Source organism: Hyla sarda, unplaced genomic scaffold, assembly GCF_029499605.1.
Source record: "Hyla sarda isolate aHylSar1 unplaced genomic scaffold, aHylSar1.hap1 scaffold_311, whole genome shotgun sequence".
Lineage (NCBI taxonomy): Eukaryota > Metazoa > Chordata > Amphibia > Anura > Hylidae > Hyla > Hyla sarda.
Genome location: NW_026609836.1, coordinates 1,884 through 16,593, shown reverse-complemented (window position 1 = coordinate 16,593; position 14,710 = coordinate 1,884). Strand labels below are relative to the sequence as shown.

Genomic DNA, 14,710 nt, shown 5'->3' with positions numbered 1-14,710 from the left:
ATAAGGATGTGTATATGTGTGTTGTGTTATGTGTGTATAAGGATGTGTATATGTGTGTGTGTTATGTGTGTATAAGGATGTGTATATGTGTGTTGTGTTATGTGTGTATAAGGATGTGTATATGTGTGTTGTGTTATGTGTGTATAAGGATGTGTATATGTGTGTTGTGTTATGTGTGTATAAGGATGTGTATATGTGTTGTGTTATGTGTGTATAAGGATGTGTATGTGTGTTGTGTTATGTGTGTATAAGGATGTGTATATGTGTGTTGTGTTATGTGTGTATAAGGATGTGTATGTGTGTTGTGTGTATAAGGATGTGTATATGTGTGTTGTGTTATGTGTGTATAAGGATGTGTATGTGTGTTGTGTGTGTATAAGGATGTGTATATGTGTGTTGTGTTATGTGTGTATAAGGATGTGTATATGTGTGTTGTGTTATGTGTGTATAAGGATGTGTATATGTGTTGTGTTGTGTGTGTATAAGGATGTGTATATGTGTGTTGTGTTGTGTGTGTATAAGGATGTGTATATGTGTGTGTGTTATGTGTGTATGAGGATGTGTATATGTGTGTTGTGTGTGTATAAGGATGTGTATATGTGTGTTGTGTTATGTGTGTATAAGGATGTGTATATGTGTGTTGTGTTGTGTGTGTATAAGGATGTGTATATGTGTGTTGTGTGTGTATAAGGATGTGTATATGTGTGTGTGTGTTATGTGTGTATAAGGATGTGTATATGTGTGTGTGTGTTATGTGTGTATAAGGATGTGTATATGTGTGTGTGTGTTATGTGTGTATAAGGATGTGTATGTGTGTTGTGTTATGTGTGTATAAGGATGTGTATATGTGTGTTGTGTTATGTGTGTATAAGGATGTGTATATGTGTGTTGTGTTATGTGTGTATAAGGATGTGTATATGTGTTGTGTTGTGTGTGTATAAGGATGTGTATATGTGTTGTGTTGTGTGTGTATAAGGATGTGTATATGTGTTGTGTTATGTGTGTATAAGGATGTGTATGTGTGTTGTGTTATGTGTGTATAAGGATGTGTATATGTGTGTTGTGTTATGTGTGTATAAGGATGTGTATATGTGTGTGTGTTATGTGTGTATAAGGATGTGTATATGTGTGTTGTGTTATGTGTGTATAAGGATGTGTATATGTGTGTTGTGTTGTGTGTGTATAAGGATGTGTATGTGTTGTGTTATGTGTGTATAAGGATGTGTATGTGTTGTGTTATGTGTGTATAAGGATGTGTATATGTGTGTTGTGTTATGTGTGTATAAGGATGTGTATATGTGTGTTGTGTTATGTGTGTATAAGGATGTGTATATGTGTTGTGTTGTGTATAAGGATGTGTATATGTGTTGTGTTATGTGTGTATAAGGATGTGTATGTGTGTTGTGTTATGTGTGTATAAGGATGTGTATATGTGTGTTGTGTTATGTGTGTATAAGGATGTGTATATGTGTGTGTGTTATGTGTGTATAAGGATGTGTATATGTGTGTTGTGTTATGTGTGTATAAGGATGTGTATATGTGTGTTGTGTTGTGTGTGTATAAGGATGTGTATGTGTTGTGTTATGTGTGTATAAGGATGTGTATGTGTTGTGTTATGTGTGTATAAGGATGTGTATATGTGTGTTGTGTGTGTGTGTATAAGGATGTGTATATGTGTGTTGTGTGTGTGTGTATAAGGATGTGTGTGTTTGTGTGATGTGATTGTGTATATATGTATTTTCTTACCTTTTGTGAAGATCCGGATGCTGCCCCCTTTTTCTTCCTGTGGGTTGCTGTGTAACCTCCGCCATGTTGTGTTTGGTTGGTGGGATGGGGGGGGGGGGGGTTCTTGCTTCTGTCCTTCCTATATTCTGATGTCCGAGGTGAATCTTTTCTTCCTGTTTCTTCCGTGGCTCAGCGACGAATCTGCGGCCTCTTCCGGCGCATGCGCAGTAGTTTATTGGTAAAAATAAATAAAACTACTGCGCATGCGCCGGAAGAGGCCGCCGATTCGTCGCTGAGCCACGGAAGAAACAGGAAGAAAAGATTCACCTCGGACATCAGAATATAGGAAGGACAGAAGCAAGAACCCCCCCCCCCCCCATCCCACCAACCAAACACAACATGGCGGAGGTTACACAGCAACCCACAGGAAGAAAAAGGGGGCAGCATCCGGATCTTCACAAAAGGTAAGAAAATACATATATACACAATCACATCACACAAACACACACATCCTTATACACACACACACAACACACATATACACATCCTTATACACACACACACAACACACATATACACATCCTTATACACACATAACACAACACATACACATCCTTATACACACATAACACAACACATACACATCCTTATACACACATAACACAACACATACACATCCTTATACACACACAACACAACACACATATACACATCCTTATACACACACAACACAACACACATATACACATCCTTATACACACATAACACACACACATATACACATCCTTATACACACATAACACAACACAACACACATATACACATCCTTATACACACACACAACACACATATACACATCCTTATACACACACACACAACACACATATACACATCCTTATACACACATAACACAACACAACACACATATACACATCCTTATACACACACACAACACACATATACACATCCTTATACACACACATAACACAACACATATATACACATCCTTATACACACATAACACAACACACATATACACATCCTTATACACACATAACACAACACACATATACACATCCTTATACACACATAACACACACACATATACACATCCTTATACACACACAACACAACACACATATACACATCCTTATACACACACAACACAACACACATATACACATCCTTATACACACATAACACAACACACATATACACATCCTTATACACACATAACACAACACACATGTACACATCCTTATACACACATAACACAACACACATATACACATCCTTATACACACACAACACAACACACATATACACATCCTTATACACACACAACACAACACACATACACATCCTTATACACACATAACACACCACACATACACATCCTTATACACACATAACACAACACATATACACATCCTTATACACACATAACACAACACACATATACACATCCTTATACACACATAACACAACACATATCCTTATACACATAACACACACAACAAAAACTGTATAAACAAGGGAGAACCCCTTTAAGGTGTATCCATAGAAATGGCGCACCCTTTAGATATAGACTACTGGTCCTCACTCCAGTTCTGGACTTTTAACGGACACGGGGGGAGGGGCTTATTTTATCTAAAATATTTTGGGGTGATATTCTTAGTTACTAAGTTTAGTTGAAGACGTCATCTATTTGTCTTGTTGATGAAGCTGCAGGATCCTGTCACAGTTCATCCTGTAGAAGCTCAATCTCCAGCCGACCATCTCAGCCCCAGAACCCCCTGAGCCCCAGAACCCTCTCTGGGCCCCAGAACCCCCTCTGGGCCCCAGAACCCCCTCTGAGCCCCAGAACCCTCTCTCGGCCCCAGAACCCCCTCTGGGCCCCAGAACCCTCTGAACAACAAGATTTGCCACCTACGGCGTAAATAACAGAGAGTTTCCCTCCTAGGACCTCTATGGGGAGAATCCCCCCTAATACACTGGAGATCAGATCTGACCTCTAGACCCCAACCCGCCCCGGATGGGGAGGAACATGGGGGCGGTGGGCGGAGTGACACCATAAAGAGACGGAGAAGCTTGGATGCCATTTAATGTAAACAGGTCATTTATTGTCGGAGGATAACCGATTGATTCGACGTGTAAACAGCGAAGTACAAGCGGCTGATCACATGACCTCCTCTTCACCAATCATGGTTATGTACATGGTCAGCCAACATTCACCAGGCCATGTGACCCAGAACATACGACCCTCACATTCTGTACAATTGATCGACATCTGGTCACATGGCCGCCGTTCACGTGACGCCGCTTCTGGCATAGAAAAGGTTATGACACGTCCCGGGGTTGGCACTTGAGCGTTTTGGCCGATCGGCTTCCGGCTCCTAATAACAGTTCATTTGGTCAGAATTTGGCACCATGACTGGGAAGTGCGATTACATACGATATGTGCGCGCGAATAGCTATACGTATTAACCCCTTATGGTCCTGCTGTTATATACAGAATATTGCTAATCCAACATTCATTCACTGAGCAGCTGAGGGTGCTGGCGGGGAGAGGGTTAAATTCATTAAAAATACTGGGGGTCTGGTCCCCACTGTGCAAATCTCTGAATTATAAGTGCAAGCTGAGCGCTACATATGAGTATTGTCGGTAGCGGGGGCCCCAGCGCCGGCGGAGCTCCTCCCGTATTCTGCTGGTGGAGAACGCGTCTCCGTAGACTGAGATGAAGCCTCCTCAGCCAAAATGTCCAAACTAAAGGCAACTCCTGGACCGGAGACACGAAGCTTCATAAGTCGTCATCGCCGATGCCCTCAAAGGCGTAGTTCCCGTGAAAGTCCTCAGCGCTGACGTCATTGGTTGAGCTGGAGTTACTGATTCCACGGAGACTGACGGAGCTGAGCTTACTCTGCGGGAAAACATCAGACAGGGTCAAACATGGCGGCCACCAAGCCTGGGGCCCAAATACAGCTCACCTAGACAGGGTCAGGACTACAAACATGGCAGCCACCGAGGACAGGGCCCATATACAGCTCACATAGACAGGGTCAGGACTACAAACATGGCAGCCACCGAGGACAGGGCCCATATACAGCTCACATAGACAGGGTCAGGACTACAAACATGGCAGCCACCGAGGAGAGGGCCCATATACAGCTCACATAGACAGGGTCAGGACTACAAACATGGCGGCCACCAAGGACAGGGCCCATATACAGCTCACATAGACAGGGTCAGGACTACAAACATGGCGGCCACCAAGCCTGGGGCCTATAGACAGGGTCAGGACTACAAACATGGCAGCCACCGAGGACAGGGCCCATATACAGCTCACATAGACAGGGTCAGGACTACAAACATGGCAGCCACCGAGGACAGGGCCCATATACAGCTCACATAGACAGGGTCAGGACTACAAACATGGCGGCCACCAAGCCTGGGGCCTATAGACAGGGACAGGACTACAAACATGGCGGCCACCAAGGACAGGGACAGGACTACAAACATGGCCACTGAACACAGGGCTCATATACAGCTCAGTATTGAGGGAGCTTCAGCCCATCACATTTATAGGGTCAGGACTACAAACATGGCGGCCACCGAGCTCACTAACACTTACTGACAACTTAGCGATGGGCTCTCTGTTCCCGTCTGGAGAATCCTGTGGACAAAAGAATTGGAAACCTTAAGTCTATGGGATAAGTGTGTGTCAGATGGGTGGGGGGGGTGTTGGGTCAGATGGGTGTGTGTGCGTGCGTGTGGGGGTTGGGTGTCAGATGGGTGGGTGTGTGTGTGGGGGTTGGGTGTGTGTGTGTGTGTGTGTGGGGGTTGGGTGTCAGATGGGTGTGTGTGTGTGTGTGTGTGTGTGTGTGTGTGTGTGTGTGTGCGTGCGTGTGGGGGTTGGGTGTCAGATGGGTGGGTGTGTGTGTGTGTGTGTGTGTGTCAGATGGGTTTGTTTGTTTGTGTGTTGTCAGGCAGATGTAAAATCTCAGTTCTCACCAGCACTGGTGGCGATTTCACTGCCTGCTGACTGTCGGACCGCCGCACCAAGCAGGACTGTCTCTTCCGTGACATCTGTCAGACAAAAAGGGAGAGTTCAGGACAAAGCAAGCGAGTACAGAGGACTCCTGACTTCCACACCCCCCCCCCCCCCCCCCGCCCACAGGGCAGTCCACAAAGACCCCCGCCCACAAGGGGCTTCACACCCACCATCCTCAGGTCCACCCCTTACCTTCTTTATGCTGCCTCCGGATTTCTTCACCATGAGCTCGTCCACCATGGACTGTAGGCAGATGCTCATCATGATGGCCTGAGGGGGGACAAGAGATTCCAGTAGATCCTCCTCACTAGATCCCCATGATCGGAGATATATAGTGTATGTGGCCCCTCCTGTATAGTGTATGTGACCCCTCCTGTATAGTGTATGTGACCCCTCCTGTATAGTGTATGTGACCCCTCCTGTATATAGTGTATGTGACCCCTCGTGTATATAGTGTATGTGACCCCTCGTGTATATAGTGTATGTGACCCCTCCTGTATATAGTGTATGTGACCCCTCGTGTATATAGTGTATGTGGCCCCTCCTGTATATAGTGTATGTGGCCCCTCCTGTATAGTGTATGTGACCCCTCGTGTATATAGTGTATGTGACCCCTCCTGTATATAGTGTATGTGACCCCTCCTGTATATAGTGTATGTGACCCCTCGTGTATATAGTGTATGTGACCCCTCGTGTATATAGTGTATGTGACCCCTCCTGTATATAGTGTATGTGACCCCTCGTGTATAGTGTATGTGACCCCTCGTGTATAGTGTATGTGACCCCTCGTGTATATAGTGTATGTGACCCCTCGTGTATATAGTGTATGTGACCCCTCGTGTATATAGTGTATGTGACCCCTCGTGTATATAGTGTATGTGACCCCTCGTGTATATAGTGTATGTGACCCCTCGTGTATATAGTGTATGTGACCCCTCGTGTATATAGTGTATGTGACCCCTCCTGTATATAGTGTATGTGACCCCTCCTGTATATAGTGTATGTGACCCCTCGTGTATAGTGTATGTGGCCCCTCGTGTATAGTGTATGTGACCCCTCGTGTATAGTGTATGTGACCCCTCGTGTATAGTGTATGTGACCCCTCGTGTATAGTGTATGTGACCCCTCGTGTATAGTGTATGTGACCCCTCGTGTATAGTGTATGTGACCCCTCGTGTATAGTGTATGTGACCCCTCGTGTATAGTGTATGTGACCCCTCGTGTATAGTGTATGTGACCCCTCGTGTATAGTGTATGTGACCCCTCGTGTATAGTGTATGTGACCCCTCGTGTATATAGTGTATGTGACCCCTCGTGTATATAGTGTATGTGACCCCTCGTGTATATAGTGTATGTGACCCCTCGTGTATATAGTGTATGTGACCCCTCGTGTATATAGTGTATGTGACCCCTCGTGTATATAGTGTATGTGACCCCTCGTGTATATAGTGTATGTGACCCCTCGTGTATATAGTGTATGTGACCCCTCGTGTATATAGTGTATGTGACCCCTCGTGTATATAGTGTATGTGACCCCTCGTGTATATAGTGTATGTGACCCCTCGTGTATATAGTGTATGTGACCCCTCGTGTATATAGTGTATGTGACCCCTCGTGTATATAGTGTATGTGACCCCTCGTGTATATAGTGTATGTGACCCCTCGTGTATATAGTGTATGTGACCCCTCGTGTATATAGTGTATGTGACCCCTCGTGTATATAGTGTATGTGACCCCTCGTGTATATAGTGTATGTGACCCCTCGTGTATATAGTGTATGTGACCCCTCGTGTATATAGTGTATGTGACCCCTCGTGTATATAGTGTATGTGACCCCTCGTGTATATAGTGTATGTGACCCCTCGTGTATATAGTGTATGTGACCCCTCGTGTATATAGTGTATGTGACCCCTCGTGTATATAGTGTATGTGACCCCTCGTGTATATAGTGTATGTGACCCCTCGTGTATATAGTGTATGTGACCCCTCGTGTATATAGTGTATGTGACCCCTCGTGTATATAGTGTATGTGACCCCTCGTGTATATAGTGTATGTGACCCCTCGTGTATATAGTGTATGTGACCCCTCGTGTATATAGTGTATGTGACCCCTCGTGTATATAGTGTATGTGACCCCTCGTGTATAGTGTATGTGACCCCTCGTGTGTATAGTGTATGTGACCCCTCGTGTGTATAGTGTATGTGACCCCTCGTGTGTATAGTGTATGTGACCCCTCGTGTATAGTGTATGTGACCCCTCGTGTATATAGTGTATGTGACCCCTCGTGTATATATAGTGTATGTGACCCCTCGTGTATATATAGTGTATGTGACCCCTCGTGTATATATAGTGTATGTGACCCCTCGTGTATAGTGTATGTGACCCCTCGTGTATAGTGTATGTGACCCCTCGTGTATAGTGTATGTGACCCCTCGTGTATAGTGTATGTGACCCCTCGTGTATAGTGTATGTGACCCCTCGTGTATAGTGTATGTGACCCCTCGTGTATAGTGTATGTGACCCCTCGTGTATAGTGTATGTGACCCCTCGTGTATAGTGTATGTGACCCCTCGTGTATAGTGTATGTGACCCCTCGTGTATAGTGTATGTGACCCCTCCTGTATAGTGTATGTGACCCCTCCTGTATAGTGTATGTGACCCCTCCTGTATAGTGTATGTGACCCCTCGTGTATAGTGTATGTGACCCCTCGTGTATAGTGTATGTGACCCCTCGTGTATAGTGTATGTGACCCCTCGTGTATAGTGTATGTGACCCCTCGTGTATAGTGTATGTGACCCCTCGTGTATATAGTGTATGTGACCCCTCGTGTATATAGTGTATGTGACCCCTCGTGTATATAGTGTATGTGACCCCTCGTGTATATAGTGTATGTGACCCCTCGTGTATATAGTGTATGTGACCCCTCGTGTATATAGTGTATGTGACCCCTCGTGTATATAGTGTATGTGACCCCTCGTGTATAGTGTATGTGACCCCTCGTGTATAGTGTATGTGACCCCTCGTGTATAGTGTATGTGACCCCTCGTGTATAGTGTATGTGACCCCTCGTGTATAGTGTATGTGACCCCTCGTGTATAGTGTATGTGACCCCTCGTGTATAGTGTATGTGACCCCTCGTGTATAGTGTATGTGACCCCTCGTGTATAGTGTATGTGACCCCTCGTGTATAGTGTATGTGACCCCTCGTGTATAGTGTATGTGACCCCTCGTGTATAGTGTATGTGACCCCTCGTGTATATAGTGTATGTGACCCCTCGTGTATATAGTGTATGTGACCCCTCGTGTATATAGTGTATGTGACCCCTCGTGTATATAGTGTATGTGACCCCTCGTGTATATAGTGTATGTGACCCCTCGTGTATAGTGTATGTGACCCCTCGTGTATAGTGTATGTGACCCCTCGTGTATAGTGTATGTGACCCCTCGTGTATAGTGTATGTGACCCCTCGTGTATAGTGTATGTGACCCCTCGTGTATAGTGTATGTGGCCCCTCGTGTATAGTGTATGTGGCCCCTCGTGTATAGTGTATGTGGCCCCTCGTGTATAGTGTATGTGGCCCCTCGTGTATAGTGTATGTGGCCCCTCCTGTATAGTGTATGTGGCCCCTCGTGTATAGTGTATGTGGCCCCTCGTGTATAGTGTATGTGACCCCTCGTGTATATAGTGTATGTGACCCCTCGTGTATATAGTGTATGTGACCCCTCGTGTATATAGTGTATGTGACCCCTCGTGTATATAGTGTATGTGACCCCTCGTGTATATAGTGTATGTGACCCCTCGTGTATATAGTGTATGTGACCCCTCGTGTATATAGTGTATGTGACCCCTCGTGTATATAGTGTATGTGACCCCTCGTGTATATAGTGTATGTGACCCCTCGTGTATATAGTGTATGTGACCCCTCGTGTATATAGTGTATGTGACCCCTCGTGTATATAGTGTATGTGACCCCTCGTGTATATAGTGTATGTGACCCCTCGTGTATATAGTGTATGTGACCCCCTCGTGTATATAGTGTATGTGACCCCTCGTGTATATAGTGTATGTGACCCCTCGTGTATATAGTGTATGTGACCCCTCGTGTATATAGTGTATGTGACCCCTCGTGTATATAGTGTATGTGACCCCTCGTGTATATAGTGTATGTGACCCCTCGTGTATATAGTGTATGTGACCCCTCGTGTATATAGTGTATGTGACCCCTCGTGTATATAGTGTATGTGACCCCTCGTGTATATAGTGTATGTGACCCCTCGTGTATATAGTGTATGTGACCCCTCGTGTATATAGTGTATGTGACCCCTCGTGTATATAGTGTATGTGACCCCTCGTGTATATAGTGTATGTGACCCTCTCGTGTATAGTGTATGTGACCCCTCGTGTATAGTGTATGTGACCCCTCGTGTATAGTGTATGTGACCCCTCGTGTATAGTGTATGTGACCCCTCGTGTATAGTGTATGTGACCCCTCGTGTATAGTGTATGTGACCCCTCGTGTATAGTGTATGTGACCCCTCGTGTATAGTGTATGTGACCCCTCGTGTATAGTGTATGTGACCCCTCGTGTATAGTGTATGTGACCCCTCGTGTATAGTGTATGTGACCCCTCGTGTATAGTGTATGTGACCCCTCGTGTATAGTGTATGTGACCCCTCGTGTATAGTGTATGTGACCCCTCGTGTATAGTGTATGTGACCCCTCGTGTATAGTGTATGTGACCCCTCGTGTATATAGTGTATGTGACCCCTCGTGTATATAGTGTATGTGACCCCTCGTGTATATAGTGTATGTGACCCCTCGTGTATAGTGTATGTGACCCCTCGTGTATAGTGTATGTGACCCCTCGTGTATATAGTGTATGTGACCCCTCGTGTATATAGTGTATGTGACCCCTCGTGTATATAGTGTATGTGACCCCTCGTGTATATAGTGTATGTGACCCCTCGTGTATATAGTGTATGTGACCCCTCGTGTATATAGTGTATGTGACCCCTCGTGTATATAGTGTATGTGACCCCTCGTGTATAGTGTATGTGACCCCTCGTGTATAGTGTATGTGACCCCTCGTGTATAGTGTATGTGACCCCTCGTGTATAGTGTATGTGACCCCTCGTGTATAGTGTATGTGACCCCTCGTGTATAGTGTATGTGACCCCTCGTGTATAGTGTATGTGACCCCTCGTGTATAGTGTATGTGACCCCTCGTGTATAGTGTATGTGACCCCTCGTGTATAGTGTATGTGACCCCTCGTGTATAGTGTATGTGACCCCTCCTGTATAGTGTATGTGACCCCTCGTGTATATAGTGTATGTGACCCCTCGTGTATATAGTGTATGTGACCCCTCGTGTATATAGTGTATGTGACCCCTCCTGTATAGTGTATGTGACCCCTCGTGTATAGTGTATGTGACCCCTCGTGTATAGTGTATGTGACCCCTCGTGTATAGTGTATGTGACCCCTCGTGTATAGTGTATGTGACCCCTCGTGTATAGTGTATGTGACCCCTCGTGTATAGTGTATGTGACCCCTCGTGTATAGTGTATGTGACCCCTCGTGTATAGTGTATGTGACCCCTCGTGTATAGTGTATGTGACCCCTCGTGTATAGTGTATGTGACCCCTCGTGTATAGTGTATGTGACCCCTCGTGTATAGTGTATGTGACCCCTCGTGTATAGTGTATGTGACCCCTCGTGTATAGTGTATGTGACCCCTCGTGTATAGTGTATGTGACCCCTCGTGTATAGTGTATGTGACCCCTCGTGTGTATAGTGTATGTGACCCCTCGTGTGTATAGTGTATGTGACCCCTCGTGTGTATAGTGTATGTGACCCCTCGTGTATATAGTGTATGTGACCCCTCGTGTATATAGTGTATGTGACCCCTCGTGTATATAGTGTATGTGACCCCTCGTGTATATAGTGTATGTGACCCCTCGTGTATATAGTGTATGTGACCCCTCGTGTATATAGTGTATGTGACCCCTCGTGTATAGTGTATGTGACCCCTCGTGTATAGTGTATGTGACCCCTCGTGTATAGTGTATGTGACCCCTCGTGTATAGTGTATGTGACCCCTCGTGTATAGTGTATGTGACCCCTCGTGTATAGTGTATGTGACCCCTCGTGTATAGTGTATGTGACCCCTCGTGTATAGTGTATGTGACCCCTCCTGTATAGTGTATGTGACCCCTCCTGTATAGTGTATGTGACCCCTCCTGTATAGTGTATGTGACCCCTCGTGTATAGTGTATGTGACCCCTCGTGTATAGTGTATGTGACCCCTCGTGTATAGTGTATGTGACCCCTCGTGTATAGTGTATGTGACCCCTCGTGTATAGTGTATGTGACCCCTCGTGTATAGTGTATGTGACCCCTCGTGTATATAGTGTATGTGACCCCTCGTGTATATAGTGTATGTGACCCCTCGTGTATATAGTGTATGTGACCCCTCGTGTATAGTGTATGTGACCCCTCGTGTATAGTGTATGTGACCCCTCGTGTATAGTGTATGTGACCCCTCGTGTATAGTGTATGTGACCCCTCGTGTATAGTGTATGTGACCCCTCGTGTATAGTGTATGTGACCCCTCGTGTATATAGTGTATGTGACCCCTCGTGTATATAGTGTATGTGACCCCTCGTGTATATAGTGTATGTGACCCCTCGTGTATATAGTGTATGTGACCCCTCGTGTATATAGTGTATGTGACCCCTCGTGTATAGTGTATGTGACCCCTCGTGTATAGTGTATGTGACCCCTCGTGTATAGTGTATGTGACCCCTCGTGTATATAGTGTATGTGACCCCCTCGTGTATATAGTGTATGTGACCCCTCGTGTATATAGTGTATGTGACCCCTCGTGTATATAGTGTATGTGACCCCTCGTGTATATAGTGTATGTGACCCCTCGTGTATATAGTGTATGTGACCCCTCGTGTATATAGTGTATGTGACCCCTCGTGTATATAGTGTATGTGACCCCTCGTGTATATAGTGTATGTGACCCCTCGTGTATATAGTGTATGTGACCCCTCGTGTATATAGTGTATGTGACCCCTCGTGTATAGTGTATGTGACCCCTCGTGTATAGTGTATGTGACCCCTCGTGTATAGTGTATGTGACCCCTCGTGTATAGTGTATGTGACCCCTCGTGTATAGTGTATGTGACCCCTCCTGTATAGTGTATGTGACCCCTCCTGTATAGTGTATGTGACCCCTCCTGTATAGTGTATGTGACCCCTCCTGTATATAGTGTATGTGACCCCTCGTGTATATAGTGTATGTGACCCCTCGTGTATAGTGTATGTGACCCCTCGTGTATATAGTGTATGTGACCCCTCGTGTATATAGTGTATGTGACCCCTCGTGTATATAGTGTATGTGACCCCTCGTGTATATAGTGTATGTGACCCCTCGTGTATATAGTGTATGTGACCCCTCGTGTATATAGTGTATGTGACCCCTCGTGTATATAGTGTATGTGACCCCTCGTGTATATAGTGTATGTGACCCCTCGTGTATATAGTGTATGTGACCCCTCGTGTATATAGTGTATGTGACCCCTCGTGTATAGTGTATGTGACCCCTCGTGTATAGTGTATGTGACCCCTCGTGTATAGTGTATGTGACCCCTCGTGTATAGTGTATGTGACCCCTCGTGTATAGTGTATGTGACCCCTCGTGTATAGTGTATGTGACCCCTCGTGTATAGTGTATGTGACCCCTCCTGTATAGTGTATGTGACCCCTCCTGTATAGTGTATGTGACCCCTCGTGTATAGTGTATGTGACCCCTCGTGTATAGTGTATGTGACCCCTCGTGTATAGTGTATGTGACCCCTCGTGTATAGTGTATGTGACCCCTCGTGTATATAGTGTATGTGACCCCTCGTGTATATAGTGTATGTGACCCCTCGTGTATATAGTGTATGTGACCCCTCGTGTATATAGTGTATGTGACCCCTCGTGTATAGTGTATGTGACCCCTCGTGTATAGTGTATGTGACCCCTCGTGTATAGTGTATGTGACCCCTCGTGTATAGTGTATGTGACCCCTCGTGTATAGTGTATGTGACCCCTCGTGTATAGTGTATGTGACCCCTCGTGTATAGTGTATGTGACCCCTCGTGTATAGTGTATGTGACCCCTCGTGTATAGTGTATGTGACCCCTCGTGTATAGTGTATGTGACCCCTCCTGTATAGTGTATGTGACCCCTCCTGTATAGTGTATGTGACCCCTCCTGTATAGTGTATGTGACCCCTCGTGTATAGTGTATGTGACCCCTCGTGTATAGTGTATGTGACCCCTCCTGTATAGTGTATGTGACCCCTCCTGTATAGTGTATGTGACCCCTCCTGTATAGTGTATGTGACCCCTCCTGTATAGTGTATGTGACCCCTCGTGTATGTGCCCGGATGTGACCCCTCACCTGGGGGCTGGAGATGGTGATCCACTGCAGACGATCCTTACTCATCAGGTACTCGAAGGCCAACTCCAGACGGGGCTCTGACTTGTTGGGACTCCCTGAACCATTGCTGAGTGGGACCTGTGTACAGAATCATGTATGATAGCGGATGGGAAACACGCGGCGCGCACCCACCACCCACACGCGGCGCGCACCCACCACCAGTATTCCTCAATCTCTATAGTGAGATTATAATATATTGGTCGCCTCATCTACTGCAGGGGAACGTGGGGTCTAATATATCAGAGCAAATATTCATATATTACCTAAGAGTAATATATACAGTCATATAGGAGTTATATACAGTGATATAGGAGTTATATATACACAGACATGGCGGTAAATGTTGTCCCCCCTGAAATGTTTCTATATAATGAAGTATTTCTCACAGGAAAGGATTGCAGTAACACAGGTTTATTCCGTGTGTGTGTATGTGTATAT

At 45.5% G+C, this 14,710-nt stretch overlaps 1 protein-coding gene across 1 annotated transcript; it reads right to left on the bottom strand.

The window, feature by feature from the left end:
• Positions 1–3,813: 3,813 nt before the first annotated feature.
• SNX17 (sorting nexin 17) lies at positions 3,814–14,350 on the bottom strand (the record flags this gene model as incomplete). The annotated part of the gene is given in 5 exon segments (XM_056553474.1): positions 3,814–4,646; positions 5,358–5,399; positions 5,738–5,812; positions 5,970–6,047; positions 14,234–14,350. Coding segments are annotated over 5 exon segments (432 nt in total), but the record flags the coding sequence as incomplete, so codon positions are not given.
• Positions 14,351–14,710: the final 360 nt, after the last annotated feature.